Raw genomic sequence first — 17,877 nt, forward strand, 5'->3', positions numbered from 1 at the left:
ATATGTTTTAGGTGACTGCTCCCAATAGAAATGTTGACTAAATGACTCCGTATTCCAGCTTCAGTTGTCTGTTGTCCACACACCTGATAAGATCAAGAACATAATCCTCCATCCAATGGTTTATTGGTGGCTCAAAAAAACAAAACAATATAAAGATGGCAGCCCTAGACATACAAAATATTAAATTACAGAACTGTTTAGAAAAAATACAATGATATATGGTTCATCTGAGAAAAAAAGGAAAAATAATAATTTATAAAAACTTAATCCTAAACAGATATGTAAAGATGTCATGGGTATGTATGTGTATGTGTCCATCTTACATCCTAAAATCCAAATTCAGGCCCTGCTGTGTCAAGCTATTCAACCTGTATATCCATTTCAGCTCTCTCTTCTTAGGCTGTGCCACCCTATCACCTCCACGTCCGCTACAAGGAACCCTGTCAATAATGGCAAATCTTAAATCCTGTATTATATGTGAAGCTCCCACTAAATGTTTTGAGACTAGAAGGTCCATTCGTCCAGTATGGATTGTGGAGCCATGTTAGCTAATCCTGGCCCTGCAGTTTACTGTAGTCAATTTGCAGGGACATGTCAGTACATAGATAACTAAATCAGAAAGGCATGTAAGATATTGCATTATCTTAAATTCACGTCCATTTTGGGGTGTACAAAAATGGGTCGTTTTATCAAGAATGTACAATTTTTGCACAAATAACGGCTGATGTTTGTGCAACTATGTCCGGTTTTATGAAATACGGCCGTGTTTTTTACGTAGTGTGAACCCGGCCTAAGCATAGGTAACATCCAACACTGAGAATCCCTATATAGGTCTGTACTGTGGTGCTGGTGGGTCCCATATCAGCCTTCACTAATGTATCTTTAAGATTATTGGAATGTCTATATACCATCCTTGGGTCATTGGCACACTTTGTAATGGAGGAAAATGCCTCAGGACCTGCCATTCTATATGTATAATGTGAGATACTTGAGTACTGACATCAATGTTAAAGGGAAACTGTCACCCCCCGTGCCGGGGTGACAGGCTCCCGACCCCCCCGCTACAGCCTCCAACGCTCATAGAGAATGACGGAGCGCTGGACTCTTCGTCATTTTCTATGAGCGTTGGACTCAGCGGCTGATATCTCCGTGACCCGACCGGATCCAGAAGCGGGACCCGGCGGGATCAGGTGAGTATAGGGGGCTGTAGCGGGGGGTCGGGAGCCTGTCACCCCGGCACGGGGGGAGACAGGTTCCCTGTAAGGGCCGACCCACCCTTAGTGGGAGGAAACACTAGCCCCTCTATGATAGGGTTCCATTGATCTAATGGAGTCACGTCATAGAGGGGCTAGGGTTTCCTCCCACTAAGGGTGGGTCAGCCCGCCTCCAGTGCTTCTGCCTGGGCCTGGTGGTACAGTCACTTTAACCAAGGTGTGATCTTTTTCACTAATCTGTTAGTGTCAGTCTGTCGTATAGTGGTAGGTTTACTTTGTTTTTTATTTTCCGACACCCACCTGCCTGCCCTTTTTCAATTTTGTCGGACTTCCTCTTTAACCCTCTACATGCTGCAGTCAATAGTGACTGTGAATATTAGGGATCTGACAGAAGGAGGAATCTCTATCTGCCATCTGTCGGCAAAGACCCCAGGACTGCTATAGTTGCATGGCCTAATACTGTACACTACCTGTCAGGGTAACATTGTTTAATACCAAAGTATTAGAAATTCTTTTGTATATCTGGCAAGGGCAGAACGCCCCACAGTTTCCATCCCTGGGGTCTCTGGTGACCATGGGGTTCTGGTGACTGATGCTGCCCAGATCAACTCGATCTTTCGGGCCTTTTACCAAGACCTTTACTCCCCCCACTGTCCTCCTGATCCCTTGGCATATGCGACCTTCTTGGACCAGATCCCCTTACAGTCCCTGACTTCCTCACAATCCGAAGCCCTTGACTCCCCTCTTACGGTTGAGGAGATAGTGGAGGCCATTAAATCCATGCCTCTGGGGAAGACGCCGGGTATGGACGGTCTAGTTATAGATTGGTATAAAAATAACGCTGAGGCTGTGGCCCCCCGTCTCCTTAATATGTATGGAGAATCCTTAGAGGTGGGCCGCCTTCCACAATCTCTTCGGGAGGCCCTTATTGTGCTGCTCTTGAAGCCGGGCAAGGACCCACTATCCCCTTCCTCATACAGACCTATCTCTCTCCTCACGATAGATGTTAAAATTTTAGCTAAGGTACTTGCGATGCGGCTTAATGGGGTCGTGCACTCGGTGATACACCCTGACCAGACCGGGTTGATGCCGGGTAGAGCCACGGATATCAACATCTCCCGCTTATTTATGAATATAGCTGCAAGTGCGTCGGACGCTGTCCCTGGGTACGTACTTAGTCTTGATATTCACAAGGCCTTTGATTCCGTAGAGTGGCCGTATCTGTGGTCTCTGCTCGGCGGGATGCGGTTTGGTCCGCGGTTCCGGGCCTGGGTTCGGTTGTTACGGTTGTTATACGCGGAGCCCACTGCCAGGATCCACACCAACCTTGATATCTCCTCCTCCTTCTCTCGGGCGGGGGACGAGACAGGGCTGCCTGCTGTGACCCTTACTTTTTGCCATCGCCATTGAGCCGTTGGCGGCGGCTGTTCGTGCCTCGCCCTCGGTCAGGGGCCTCCAGAGAGGGTCCATTGTTGAGAAGGTGTCGCTATATGCGGACGATACTCTGGTGTACCTTGCAGATGTTGGATCCTCTCTGGTGGCTCTAATGTCGCTCATCCATGACTTTGGTTTCCAGTCTGGTGGTGAACTGGTCTAAGTCGGTCCTCATGCCCCTGTCACCCTCTCTCCCCTTGCCTACCACCTTACCGGCTGTTGGTGACTTGCCAATTCCGATACCTGGGTGTGGAGGTCACAGCCTCAATAGGCAGTTACATGTCTCTGAACCTAACACCTCTCCTGTCGGTCACTAATCTCCGCTTACAGAAATGGGGGCCCCTTCCGCTTTCCCTACTAGGTAGGATTAACATCTTCAAAATGATCTTTCTTTCTAAATCTGTTTCATGCTTCCCCTGTCTTTCCTCCTAAACAGTTCTTTACAGATTTGGCCAAGATTCTGAGATCCTTCTACTGGCAAGGCAGGTCTCCTAGGATTGGATACTCTGACCTCCTCACGCCTAAACATCAGGGGGGCCTTGCTGCTCCTAATATGTACCACTATTTTCTAGCCTCTCAATTGATATATGCTAACTGGTGGTTAGACCTGGATCTTAGCAATGCAGCGGTGGCATTGGCCGGGGCGCTGGTGGGCTCCTACGAGGGTTTGACGAATACCCTTTATAGATACACCCCCTCTTCACCTTGGGCCCCTCCTCTAGCTACGGTAAAGAGGGTATGGAGAGTCGTGCATAGGCAGATGTCCTCACCCCCCTTTTCCCCCCGTACACCCCTGTGGCTCAATCCTCATCTCCCGGAACTCTTGGGCCTGCAGGGTGCTTCTCTTTGGGGTAAACATGGGGTTCGCTATTTATCACATATATTTTCATCTGATAATGTGTTCCGCTCCTTCTCTGCCATGTGTGAACTCTATGGGATACCCCGCACAGCGTTTTTTCATTATCTGCAGCTGTGTCACGCTGTTCAATCCCAGTTTGGCAGCCTTACGGTTCTCCTGGAGTTCACACCGGCTGAGAAGCTTCTAGGTTCCCCTGACCTGGATAAGCCTCTGACGCATAGTTATTTACTATTAAGCCCAGAAGACTCATCCCCTTTTCAGAAGGCATATAAGAGATGGGTGGTGGATATCCCCTCCCTGGGGGAACAGCAGTGGAAAGAGGTGGTGCACATGTATTATCCCACGGTGGTCAGCGCTAGAGACCGGTTGATTCAGTTTCGCTTTCTAATGCCAACATATTGTACTCCGGAGAGACTCGGGAAGATGGGGGTGTCCCCATCGGATACTTGCTTCAAATGTATGTCGGATGTCGGCACTTTCATGCACGATGTATGGTCATGCCCTAAAGTCTTTTGGCGTTCAATCTTGCAATTTCTGTCCGATCACTTTGATTTCCCCTTTGTTTGCACTCCTTCTGTCTGTCTGTTAGGACTTATTAATGGAATCACACAAAACAAATACTATAGGATGTTCATCAGATTTCTTTTATTCTGTGCAAAAAAAAATTATAGCCATGGAATGGAAGTGTACGGATGTCCCTTCTCTGGCTCGTTGGAAACAGATGGTTAATAAATACGTCCCGCTTTACAAGGCCCTCTACGAGCATCGCAAATGCCCCCAGAAATTTAAGAAAATATGGATCCACTGGCTCATGCTGGATGAGACGGCCGATGTTTGATCCTTTCTTTGGCTTCTCTGGCTGGGGGGGGGGGAGGTGCGGCGCTGTCCCTGTATGTGTGTGCTTGAGTGTGCGTGGTGTTATTTCTGTTCCGTCCTTTCCTAATTAATCATGATTGTTGTTTTCTGACAATTTGGGTATTTAAGATACATTTTCGCTATCACCCTTTATTACTGTACTACTGTAGCTGTGGCTCGCTCTATCCCATTGAGTTTCCTGAAGATGTGTCTGTCTAACATGTGACGGGCGGATTGTGCCTGGATTTGTTTCTGTATGTCTTTCCTTTATGAAAAAGAAAAAAGTTTAAATAAATTCTTTAAAAAAATAAAATAAATTCTTTTGTAGTTTGACCCCTTCATGTCCCTGTCAGCTTGTGGCCTAGGTTCCCGACCACTGATCTTCTCTCTGAGAGCAGTGACCAGGCTTTGAGGCACTTGAGGCTGCACTATAGCCGACAGTGTGATCCTGGCATAAACTCTAATTATTAACAGTCATATAACCAAATAAATCTAATGGAGCCGAGCAAGATGGCCACCACAAACACAGAATTTGGCTAGGTTCACACTGTGTTTTCAGCATCCGTTTAACGGATCTGTTTTTTGCAAAAAACAGATGCATTTGTGTGCATCCGTTTTTGATCCTTTTTTCCATTGACTTCCATTATAAAAGAAAACGCATAAAAACGGATCCGTTTTTTTTGACGCACAATAAAGTACTGTTGACACTACTTTTTTGACCATTAAAAAAAACGGATCCGTTAAACGGATTGCAAAAACGCAGTGTGAACCCACCCTTTGGCTGACAAACTAATGAACATGGCTGAAATACTGCAGTCAGGCAATATCACCAGAAGCTGATCAGTCAGGACCCCCCACCCACCCTGCAATTGGATAGTTATAGGATAGGGATGGGGGTAACCTTGCCTTCAAAATAACACACACACATTAATGTCTAAACCCCTGGAAACATCCCTAAGTGAAAATTGCCTAATGCTGCCTTTACACGGAGCGATAATTCGCCCAATCGTTCGTTTAACGATTTTGAAGCAATGATTTGGTTTTTATAATGATCAGCGTTTAGACTAATAAATCGTTAGAAAAATCATTATTGCGATCGTTTTTATGATCGCTGAAGCCCATCTTTTACATAGGGTGAATCTTTGAAAGACTGTTTACACGAAGCGGTCTGCAAATTTTTAGCGAACGATGAACAACGATTTGAGAAAATGTTGAAAGATCGAAATGAACGATTTTTCGCTTGTCGCTTGATCGTTTGCTGTGTACATGGAACGATTATCGCTCAGATGCAATCGGTATTGCGAAAATTCGATCAATAATCATTCCGTGTAAACTCAGCATAATTGTGTCTAATTAGCTATTTTTCCTCCCTGTTGTCACGTAATTTTTTAGTGTTATAAGCTCTCAGGTGTGAAAAGGGAGCAGATGTGTTACATTTCATGTTCTAACTCTGTCATACTGGTCAATTGAAGTTTAACATGGCAAAATAACTCTCTTGAGGATCTGAAAAAAACTACAGAAAGCTGGCCTAGGCTACAAATAGATTACCAACACCCTGAAACTGAGCTGCAGCGTGGTGGCCAAGAAAAGTGATTTAACAAGATCCGTTACCCTCAGAGCAGGCCCATCTTGGACCAAAGAAGTGCACATGCTCAGCGTCATATCCAGAGGTAGAATGAGTGCTGCCAGAATTGCTGCAGAGGTTAAAGTGAATGTACCAATGGCGCGGCCTTCTTTTGAAACTCCGCCCAGTCCCTGTGCTAAGCGCCAGTCTTTTCCAGAGCACTGGCCTGCCCTAGAGCCCACCCCAGTGTGGCGATACCCCCTCTCTTATGTAACATAACCGGTCAGCCTGTCAGTGTTTGGACCATAAGCCACACACAGAATCAAGTTGGTCTTCATGGCTGTGTTCCCAGAAGGAGAAAAGTCTGTAAAGAGTTTGCTGAAGACTATCAAACTAATGCTGCGTTTACACGGAAGGATTATCGTTCGAATTTTCGCATAAACAATTGCATTTGAGCAAACGCTCAAACAACAAGCGAGAAGTCGTTCATTTTGATCTTTCAACATGTTCTTTAATCGTCGTTCGTTGTTCGCTGAAAATTCGCAGATCGCTTCGTGTAAACAGTCTTTCACTGATTTACCCTATGTAAAAGATGGGCTTAAGCGATTTTAAAAACAATCGCATTAACTATTTTTCTTACGAATTTTTAAACGGTTTTTCTAACAATTTATTCGTCTAAACGCTGATCGTTATAAAGAACAAATCGTTGTTTCAAAATCGTTAAACAATCGATTGGGCGAATTATCTCTCCGTGTAAATGTAGCATAAGGGCGTGGATTACTGTTCATTGAGGGAATCATGAATGCCAACATGTACTGGGACATACTGAATCCAAGCATGATCCCCTTCCTTCGGCAAACACCCCTCCAAGACCACCACTGCCTTGCAAAAGAAACTAAGGGTAAAGGTGTTGGACAAGCATGTCCTCTGACCTAAACTCTATTGAGCATTCACCAACCCTGTGATCTCTAGTGAGCTCTATGCCCAAGTAAGTCAAGACAGTGCTGGGAAATAATGGTGGTCATACAAAATATTGGCACTTTGGGCACAATTTGGCCTTTTTTTTTGCTTAGGGGTGTATTCACTTTTGTTGCCAGTGGTTTAGATATTAAAGGGATACTCCAGCGAAAAGCTAATTCTTTCAAATCAACTGGTGTCACAAAGTGCCAGAGATTTGTAACTTACTTATATAAAAAAAATCTCTAGTCTTCCAGTACTTATCAGCTGCTATATGTCCTGCAGGAAGTGGTGTGATCTTTCCAGTTTGACACAGTGCTCTCTGCTGACATCTCTGTCCGTGACAGGAACTGTCCAGAGCAGTAGCAAATCCCCTGGAAAACCTCTCCTGCTGATACCACTTCCTGTACAACATACAGCAGCTGATAAGTACTAGAAGATGAGATTTAAAATAGAAGTAAATTACAAATCTCTGGCACTTTCTGGCACCAGTTGATATGAAAGAAATACTAAATTCTTTTAAAAAAGGTGGCCTGTGTACTGTACATTGTAGAGGGGGGGCTGTGTACTGTACAGTATAGGGGGAGAACTGTATATTATAGAGGGAGGACTGTACTGTACATAGGGGGAGGACTGTATTGCAGAGGGAGGACTGTGTACTGTACATTATAGGGGGAGGACTGTACTGTTTTAGGGGAAGGACTGTGTACTGTACATTGTAGAGGGAGAACTTTGTACTGTATTATAGGGGGAGGACTGTGTACTGTATATTGTAGAGGGAGGACTGTGTATTGTACATTATAGAGGGAGGACTGTGTGTACTGTATATTGTAGAGGGAGGACTGTGTGTACTGTATATTGTAGAGGGAGGACTGTGTTTACTGTACACTGGAGAGGGAGGACTGTGTACTGTACACTGGAGAGGGAGGACTGTGTGTACTGTACACTGGAGAGGGAGGACTGTGTGTACTGTATATTGTAGAGGGAGGACTGTGTGTACTGTATATTGTAGAGGGAGGACTGTGTGTACTGTATATTGTAGAGGGAGGACTGTGTGTACTGTACACTAGAGGGAGGGCTGTGTGTACTGTACACTAGAGGGAGGGCTGTGTGTACTGTACACTAGAGGGAGGACTGTGTGTACTGTACACTAGAGGGAGGACTGTGTGTACTGTACACTGGAGAGGGAGGACTGTGTGTACTGTACACTGGAGAGGGAGGACTGTGTGTACTGTACACTGGAGAGGGAGGACTGTGTGTACTGTACACTGGAGAGGGAGGACTGTGTGTACTGTATATTGTAGAGGGAGGACTGTGTGTACTGTATATTGTAGAGGGAGGACTGTGTGTACTGTATATTGTAGAGGGAGGGCTGTGTGTACTGTACACTAGAGGGAGGACTGTGTGTACTGTACACTAGAGGGAGGGCTGTGTGTACTGTACACTAGAGGGAGGACTGTGTGTACTGTACACTAGAGGGAGGACTGTGTGTACTGTACACTGGAGAGGGAGGACTGTGTGTACTGTACACTGGAGAGGGAGGACTGTGTGTACTGTACACTGGAGAGGGAGGACTGTGTGTACTGTACACTAGAGAGGGAGGACTGTGTGTACTGTACACTAGAGAGGGAGGACTGTGTGTACTGTACACTAGAGAGGGAGGACTGTGTGTACTGTACACTAGAGAGGGAGGACTGTGTGTACTGTACACTAGAGGGAGGACTGTGTGTACTGTACACTAGAGGGAGGACTGTGTGTACTGTATATTGTAGAAGGAGGACTGTGTGTACTGTATATTGTAGAAGGAGGACTGTGTGTACTGTATATTGTAGAGCAGGGGTGAGCAATTAATTTTCCTATGGGGCCACATGAGAAAATGGAATGGTTTTTGAGGGCCCGTCTAATCTATGCTCAGTACAACACCATGACATCACATGTATACATCATGCCCAGAACAGGATGGCGACATATATAGCAGTATATACACGGTGGAGTATATAGCTGCTATATAATCCACCATATGTATACACTGCTTTATACTCCACTCTGTGTAAATACTGCTATATTTTAGCAGTATATGCACAAGGTGGAGTAAAAAGCAGTGTATACACATACATCTTCCTCCACGTCCCCGTTGTCCCTCCTCAGGGTTGTCTGCCTCCGTCTTTCATCTCCAGCTCTGAGGAGTTGTCAGGCTACGTTGCAGAGGCCATACCAACACTTGATCTGGCGGGTAGAAGAGCGCGGAAATCTGCACTGGGGTCCTGAAGACCTCTCACACATTGGGGCGCTTGGAGACCATGTGACAAGAGGGAGAGCAGCAGTGGTACAGAAAGACACAGGTGCTCTGACGCAGGCTGTACAATGCTCAAGTCTGTTCTAGAGGGAGCGCAATGTATTGTTTATTAAGAAAGGAGGCTGTGTGGTACATATTAACTTAGGCTGGGTTCACACTACGTATATTTGAGGCTGTATGTTTGAGGCTGTATAGCAACCAAAACCAGGAGTGGATTAAAAACACAGAAAGGCTATGTTCACATAATGTTGTAATTGAGTGGATGGCCGTCATTTAATTGCAAATATTTGCTGTTATTTTAAAACAACGGCTGTTATATTGAAATAATGGAAGTTATTTACCGTTATATGGCGGCCATCTACTCAATTTCACCATTGTGTGAACATATCCTTTCTGGGTTTTCAATCCACTCCTGGTTTTGGTTGCTATGAGGACCTGACATGAGGACCAAATACAGCCTGAAATATACATAGTGTGAACCCAGCCCCCGAGACGGTTATGTGGTGTATATTTAATATGAGTTGCAGGTTTCTGGGTATGAAGGACATATCTTTAGATTTGGGCAATATTAGTGCTGTCTTTTTGTCTATGGTCTACTGTGTCCTGACTTTTCTCAATATGTCGCTGCATTTGTCATTATAGGAACATGACATTGAGACGCCATATGGCATGCTGCATGTTGTTATACGAGGGACTCCAAAAGGCAATCGTCCAGCAATACTTACTTATCATGATGTGGGCTTAAACCGTAAGTGTCCTGTCCCTTTATACCAACTGTTTGGATGTGTGCAAATACATCGAATTTCTGGGGGAATTTAAATTTCACTGTATATACTGTTAGCCTTATCTAGGTAAGGTTTTATGTAGCATGTGCACAACATACAAAAAGTTGCACGCTAGTATGTTCTTCTAGCACAGAATGCTGAGGATGATATTCATAAGGAGGCAGCGAGCGGATAGGGTGGATCAGTGCTCTGAATGCAGTAGTCTTCTAACCTGCTGTTTCCCATTAAATAAAACTATTGTCTGACTACTCACTTAAGCCAGAAAATTAACACTGGACACTGTGGAGCTCTCTACTGTAAGAGCAGTCACACTATGGAGCTCTCTACTGTAAGGGCAGTCACACTATGGAGCCCTCTACTGTAAGAGCAGTCACACTATGGAGCTCTCTACTGTAAGAGCAGTCACACTATGGAGCTCTCTACTGTAAGGGCAGTCACACTATGGAGCTCTCTACTGTAAGAGCAGTCACACTATGGAGCTCTCTACTGTAAGAGCAGTCACACTATGGAGCCCTCTACTGTAAGAGCAGTCACACTATGGAGCTCTCTACTGTAAGAGCAGTCACACTATGGAGCTCTCTACTGTAAGAGCAGTCACACTATGGAGCTCTCTACTGTAAGGGCAGTCACACTATGGAGCTCTCTACTGTAAGGGCAGTCACACTATGGAGCTCTCTACTGTAAGAGCAGTCACACTCTGGATCCCTCTACTGTAAGAGCAGTCACACTATGGAGCCCTCTACTATAAGAGCAGTCACACTATGGAGCTCTCTTCTGTAAGAGCAGTCACACTATGGATCCCTCCACTGTAAGAGCACTCACACTATGGAGCTCTCTACTGTAAGAGCACTCACACTATGGAGCTTTCTACTGTAAGAGCAGTCACACTATGAATCTCTCCACTGTAAGAGCAGTCACACTACAGAGCCCTCCACTGTAAGAGCAGTCACACTGTGGAGCCCTCCACTGTAAGAGCAGTCACACTATGGAGCTCTCTACTGTAAGAGCAGTCCCACTATGGAGCTCTCTACTGTAAGAGCAGTCCCACTATGGAGCTCTCTACTGTAAGAGCAGTCCCACTATGGAGCTCTCTACTGTAAGAGCAGTCACACTATGGAGCTCTCTACTGTAAGAGCAGTCCCACTATGGAGCTCTCTACTGTAAGAGCAGTCCCACTATGGAGCTCTCTACTGTAAGAGCAGTCACACTATGGAGCTCTCTACTGTAAGAGCAGTCACACTATGGAGCCCTCTACTGTAAGAGCAGTCACACTAGGGAGCCCTCCACTGTAAGAGCAGTCACACTACAGAGCCCTCCACTGTAAGAGCAGTCACACTACGGAGCCCTCCACTGTAAGAGCAGTCACACTACGGAGCTCTCTACTGTAAGAGCAGTCACACTATGGAGCTCTCTACTGTAAGAGCAGTCACACTGTGGAGCTCTCTACTGTAAGAGCAGTCACACCGTGGAGCTCTCTACTGTAAGAGCAGTCACACTATGGAGCTCTCTACTGTAAGAGCAGTCACACTATGGAGCTCTCTACTGTAAGAGCAGTCACACTATGGAGCTCTCTACTGTAAGAGCAGTCACACTATGGAGCTCTCTACTGTAAGAGCAGTCACACTATGGAGCTCTCTACTGTAAGAGCAGTCACACTATATATCCCTCTAAAGATCGTCCTGGTAGCTCCCTGCAGCCCCCCTAGCTCCTTCCCACTTGCTGTCTGTGTGTGTAATAGCACCGACAGCAAAGGGGAATGAGGAGCAGGCAAACACTGACCTGACAGGTTGATGCTTGTTTGCTACTAAATATTGGCCGTCTAATTGGGCCTGCAGAGTCCTCTACTGTAATAGCTCGCAACATGCATCCACCCCGTTGTCCCAGAAGGAGCCAGAGGGAGAAAGTGAAGCACCAGGGAGCACCTTTAAGTGAATGAAAGCTTAGCTGCATTAACCCAGAATGGCACTACACAATGCAAGAAACCATCTGTAGGGTTCCAGGTGTCCGCACCCTATCAATATGATACTGACCTATGTCAAGGATAGATCAATAAATTTTGCCTCCCCCCCCAAAAAAAAAACAAAAAAAAAAACACAGTAACAGCAGTTTGAGTAATTTGGTCATGCCCATAATTCCATACATAAGAAACCTACAATGAGAAAATAAAAACTGGTTTGATTAAAAAAAAGAACATATTCACTAGTTTTGAGTAGTAAAAAAAGTCCTGTCTTTCAGATAAGCTGTGTTTCAACACCTTTTTCAACTATGAGGACATGCAAGAGATCACTAAGCATTTTGTTGTGTGCCATGTTGATGCCCCAGGTCAGCAGGTGGGAGCTTCCCAGTTCCCCCAAGGGTAAGTAACATCCATTGTACTTTCTGATAATGCAGTCACTTCATTGCATTTCTCTCCTGCTGATAACCCACTACCTATCTAGTTACCAGTATCCAACCATGGAGAACCTAGCGGCCATGTTACCCAGCGTCCTGCAGCACTTTGGGTGAGTTCACAATTATCAGTAACGTGATCAGACCTTACCTAAATGACCATGTCATCAGACCTCATTCACACAACCATAGACAAATGCTCAGACCTCACACACAACCGTGAAAATGTAATCAGACGTCATGTACATAACCATGAACATCTGATCAGACCATATACACCTGATTATAGATATGATGTAGACTTTAAGTACATATTGTTTCTTACTATGTTTCACAGCTTTCAGACAATCATTGGGATTGGAGTTGGAGCTGGATCCTATGTTCTTGCAAAGTTTGCTGTAAGTTGGCCATGATTATTATCTGAGGAGTAGAACAAATAACAAATGACAAGTACCATGCCTACAGAGTGCCACCTCTGACTTAATCCTTTCTTTTCTTGCAGCTGATTTTCCCCGAGATGGTTGAAGGACTTGTCCTGGTGAACATTGATCCCAATGGAAAAGGCTGGATTGACTGGGCAGCATCTAAGGTATGGTAGCAGTAAGAAACGTATTAATGTCACCAATTCCACTATTTCGGACCTGTCCGCTTTCGACACCTTGGCTGTTGAGGCAAATAGACAAGATGTTATAGAATTATAAGTAGCATGGATTTGACCTCTGAACCCCCTCAGTTTTACTTGCCTTCCCTTCTGACTTCACCACATACTGATCTGTTACGGTTTTCTCTACACAGCTGTCTGGACTGACAAGTTCTCTTCCTGATACCGTGTTGTCTCATCTCTTCAGTCAGGTATCATTACGCTGCATTATACAGTCACACCTGTACTAGTCACAGTATGGCTGCCACTAGGTATTGTGGCCCCCTATATTAGAGCTAATGGTTTACCACCACTAGGGACCCTACACCAATGTAGAGGCAACAATTTGGCTACCATTAGTGATGCTGCTACCCTTTAGAGGTAACAGTATGGTTGCTCCTCAGGAGAGGTAGCATTAAAGTGGTGCATGTTGTGCTGCTTCTTTACTTATTTTTTAGCATGTTATAAGATCTCAATGTTTATAGTTTGGTATTTTTAGGTTGAACAGAGCCCAGACTGCCAGTAGTGCTATCTAGTGGTGTGCTACCCTTTGTGGTAACCCTTGTCTCTTGTTCTAGGAGGAGCTAATGAATAATACGGAGCTGGTGCAGAATTACCGCCAGCAGATCGGTAGCTGTGTGAACCAGAACAACCTGCAGCTCTTCTGGAACATGTACAACAGGTGAGAGGCCCCTGAGCCTACACGTAAACCATGATGCAGGTGGGGATGGGCATATGTAGCACGGCAGCTGGAAGGTTACATAGTGGATTATGACGGGCTGTGTAGTACAGGTCACTTCAGTGTACTGTCAAAGGGTCCTTCTTGAATCATCCATGTTATACCCTGTTTTGTGGGACATCTTGTATCTCACTATTGTTTCTTATGTTTAGTCGAAGAGATTTAGAAATGAATCGTCCTGGGACTGTTCCAAATGCCAAGACTCTGAGGTAAGTCACTGTACATAATACTCAACACCCAGACTTGCAGAAAACTGCCTGAAAATGCTTAAAGAGAATCAACCAATGTGCTGCCATACCATTTGTTTTGTGTCTTCTGTAGTAGCATTAGCTGCTGAAACAAAGTCAGCGCATGAGACAGGGAGAGAGCCAGGAACTAGTCATCAGCGCACTCTATGGGGGTGATTGACAGGAAAAGAGGCCAGTAAGAAGGCTCTTTTCCTGTCAATCACCCCCACAGAGTGCGCTGACAGACAGAGACATGTCACGGCCCAGATGATTAGATCCAGCCTCCTTCTATGTCTCGCGTGCTGGAAAAAAAACTTTGTTTCAGCAGCTAAAGCTACTACAGAAGACACAGAATACATGGTGAGGCAGCGTTTTAGCACATCTTTTGGGTGTTGGTAGTAGCATTATCTAGAAAATCTGAGTGATTGGTTTGCTTTAAGTGTCTTAAAAGCCCCTTCCAAATACAATTTGTCCTCCTGAAAACCCTCCAAGATCTGCCTGACCCCTAAACTGCAATGTTTCTTTTTATGTGACTTGTTGTCTTGTCTCCTTGCAGAGCTCCAGTGATGCTGGTTGTTGGAGATAACTCCCCAGCTGAAGACAGCGTGGTTAGTCCCAGTATTCGTCTGTAACTGGTTGGGTGGCTTAAATATAAATATAGGAGCTCTTTAAGCACTTTGTAGGATAAACCAGGTCTTAGCTAGTATAGGACATTCTTCAGTGGTTTGTTAAATACCCTGGATATATTTTTTTAAAGGGAAACTCAGCAGGTTAGAAGTACCTTGTAACACATGGGGTACTGAGGATGAAGGTAATTTTCTTACCTTTCTTTACCTTTAATTTTTAGCACTGTTTTTGTGTAGTTTGTAGTTTAATCCATATGCTAATGATGTGAATTGCAGGAGTGGAGACAAGACTACTGACCTCAGGGGACCGATCCACCACTCAGCAGTGATGAGCGCCAGAGTGATGTCACTGCGGAATTCCATTCCAAATGTTCATTAGAAGGGGCGGGCTGTCTGTACCAGGCGCGCAAATTAATTGCTCGGCACTGGATCCAAGCAAATGCACCCACCATCACGGAACTCATAGCTAGACTTAATGTGGTAATACGCTTAGAAAAAGAGTATATCAAAAAAGAAAGGCATCCAAAAAATTTGAAAGTATCTGGGGCCCTTGGCTCGACGCGCCTGGCATACCGTCAGGGGATCTCAGGTGTAACCTCTGTACTGTATGCACAGGAAAAAAAAAAGCGCTGCGGAATCTGTTGGCGCTATACAAATAAATTTATTATTATTATTAACCCAATGGAAGCCTTTTTACTACTGGCAGACCACAAGGCTACGACTAATAGCCGCACTAGAACACAAAGTAGAAGTAGAGAAGCTACACGGTAGATGACAAGGTCACCCTGGTTGTGGGTGTCCCAACCTTTATGCATAGTTCAGTGTAGGAAGCTTCTTACTCACGTCACTGAATGTATTTTTGTGCCTTGATATTGTATAACGGACAATGCTGGAGATTGTTGCTTTGTATGTTCTTTTCCATGACAAAAGTCTTTCTCTATGCAACCTGAACAAAATTGTTGCCTCCAAAAGAATGCTACTCAACCTTGCAAAAGGGAATTTGTTTGGGTTGGGGGGTGGATGTTGTTATATGTGGGGAGGGGGGAGGAAAGGGGGTGTTTTGTTTTGTAAATAATACATGTTTTGTGTGTGAAAAAATCTATTAATAAAGAAAATCTCATTTAAAAAAGAAGGGACGGGCTGGCTGGGGGTGGATTGGTGCACCGAGGTGGTAGTCACACCCTTAGTGCGCCAAACAGCCTCATTAGCACATGGCTGAAAGGGAAACTATCAGCAGGTTCATGCAAACAATATCTCCCTGCAGCTGTGTACCTCATCTTTCCATCACCGCTCTTCTTTTCTTAGTCAGCCCCTTCATTTTCGTAAGCTTTAATAAAAGAGAAACATGAAAATCAGCTCATTAGGAGCACTGGGGGCATTCCTGGACACCCCCTTCCTAGTGCATCGTTCAGCCCTCCCACTGCCTCCTTCGGTCATGCCTCTCTAAGGACCTGCCTGCTTATGCATTATTGAATATGCATAGGTAGGTGTGACCAGAGGAGGTGCAGGCGGGACGAATTGTGCACTGGAGGGCGGAGGAACACCCCCAGTGCTCCTAACAAGCTCATTTACGTATTTCTTTTTGATTAAACAGCGGCACCAACTAAGAAAAGAAGACCAGCAGCGGAAAGATGAGGTGCACAGCTGTAGGGAGAAATCAGCAGGATAGTTTTCCTCTAAACTACAAAGTACACAAAAACAGCGCTGAGGATGAAGGTAAGAAAGTTACCTTCATCCTTAGTGCCCCATTTACTATAGGGAGATATCAGCAGGTTGGATGCTTCTAAACTGTCTCCCTTCAAGTAGATCACTATATAGCAATAATTGATGCCATACATAGTCACACCTGTCACAAGGTACATATCTGTTGTCTGTTCTACTCCATTAGGCAGAAAAATGCTAACCCTGTCAGAAACCACTTAGGTCTATGGATACATTTGCTGTATGTATTGTGAAGTTTCCTGATACATATGGCAAATGTAGTGGTGTGAAAGAAATCTTACAAAATGTAATCTTAAATTTAGCACATCTTTATCTCTGTGTGCCTCGTGGTGCATAATAAATTTAGCGCATTTAAAAAAAAAAAGTGTCTAACTTTGTATACCTACTATAGGCTGGCTCACTTCAGAATAATATTTTATGCTGAAGTGTTGTTGCATTTAAGCTGCCTCTCTCGCTCTGAAACCATGCTTTTTCACTCTAAGCCATGTCCCTTATCACACAAACCACAAAAAGGGTCCACAGCCCTAATGGGGTAAAATAAAATGTTTTTAAATCAACTGGAGTCAGAAAGTTGTACAGATTTGTAATTTTTTTCTATTTAAAAACCTCAACCCTTCTAGCACTTATCAGCTGCTGTATGTCCTGCATGAAGTGGTGTATTCCTTCCAGTCTGACATGGTGCTCTCTGCTGACACCTCTGTCCATGACACTTCCTGCAAGACATACAGCAGCTGATAAGTACTGAAAGACTTGAGATTTTTAAATAGAAGTAATTAAGGGTGCGTTTACACAGAGAGATTTATCTGACCGATTTTTTTTTTTTAAGCCAAAGCCAAGAATAGACTATAAACAGAGAACAGGTCATATAGGAAAGATTGAGATTTCTTCTCTTTTCAAATCCATTCCTGGCTATGGCTTCGAGAATCTGTCAGATAAATCTGTCTGTGAAAACGCACCATTACAAATCTGTATAACTTTCTGACACCAGTTGATTTCTTTAAAGGGGTACTCCAGTGTGGGGCCTATTTTTGGATCTGACCGGGGAGGAGGTGGCTGAGAGAAAAGACGTCCACTCACCTCCCCGGATCCAGCAGCGGGTCCCGTATCGCGACGCTCCGGTTCACGGCCACTTCCTGGTGTCTGACGCGGGCTCGAGACGTGACGTCTCAAGTCCGCTCAGCCTGTCAGTAACAGAGGCGGGATCAGTTTCAAGTCCACTCAGATCAAAGACGTCACGTCTCGAGCCCGCGTCAGACACCAGGAAGCGGCCGGTATCCGGGGACCGGAGTGCCGCGATACGGGACCCGTCGCTGAATCCGGGGAGGTGAGTGGACGTCTTTTCTCTCAGCCACCTCCTCCCCGGCCAGATCCAAAAATAGCCCCCCCGGAGTACCCCTTTAACTTTTTTTCTCTGTAGTACGCTTTTAATAATTCTGCTCCTTTCTGTGTTATGCAAACTTGTCACAAGTTGCTTCTTACTGAATTCTGTTTAATTGACAGGTTGAATGTAACTCTAAGCTTGATCCAACAACCACAACATTTCTGAAGGTACGGTGCCTTATCCATCACTA

General features: G+C 44.9%; 1 protein-coding gene across 7 annotated transcripts in view; it reads left to right on the top strand.

The window, feature by feature from the left end:
- Positions 1-17,877, top strand: part of NDRG4 (NDRG family member 4) — a 66,780-nt gene that overhangs the window by 43,999 nt on the left and 4,904 nt on the right. For all 7 annotated transcript variants that reach the window (XM_069966407.1, XM_069966404.1, XM_069966403.1 and 4 more), the window contains 10 exons: positions 9,822-9,927; positions 12,200-12,320; positions 12,403-12,465; positions 12,690-12,750; positions 12,855-12,941; positions 13,148-13,204; positions 13,571-13,674; positions 13,884-13,940; positions 14,515-14,566; positions 17,807-17,854. In XM_069966407.1, the coding sequence (XP_069822508.1) occupies positions 9,822-9,927; positions 12,200-12,320; positions 12,403-12,465; positions 12,690-12,750; positions 12,855-12,941; positions 13,148-13,204; positions 13,571-13,674; positions 13,884-13,940; positions 14,515-14,566; positions 17,807-17,854 (756 nt within the window). The remainder of the gene's footprint in view (positions 1-9,821; positions 9,928-12,199; positions 12,321-12,402; positions 12,466-12,689; positions 12,751-12,854; positions 12,942-13,147; positions 13,205-13,570; positions 13,675-13,883; positions 13,941-14,514; positions 14,567-17,806; positions 17,855-17,877) is intronic.

Source organism: Dendropsophus ebraccatus, chromosome 4 (genome assembly GCF_027789765.1).
Source record: "Dendropsophus ebraccatus isolate aDenEbr1 chromosome 4, aDenEbr1.pat, whole genome shotgun sequence".
Classification (NCBI taxonomy): Eukaryota; Metazoa; Chordata; class Amphibia; order Anura; family Hylidae; genus Dendropsophus; species Dendropsophus ebraccatus.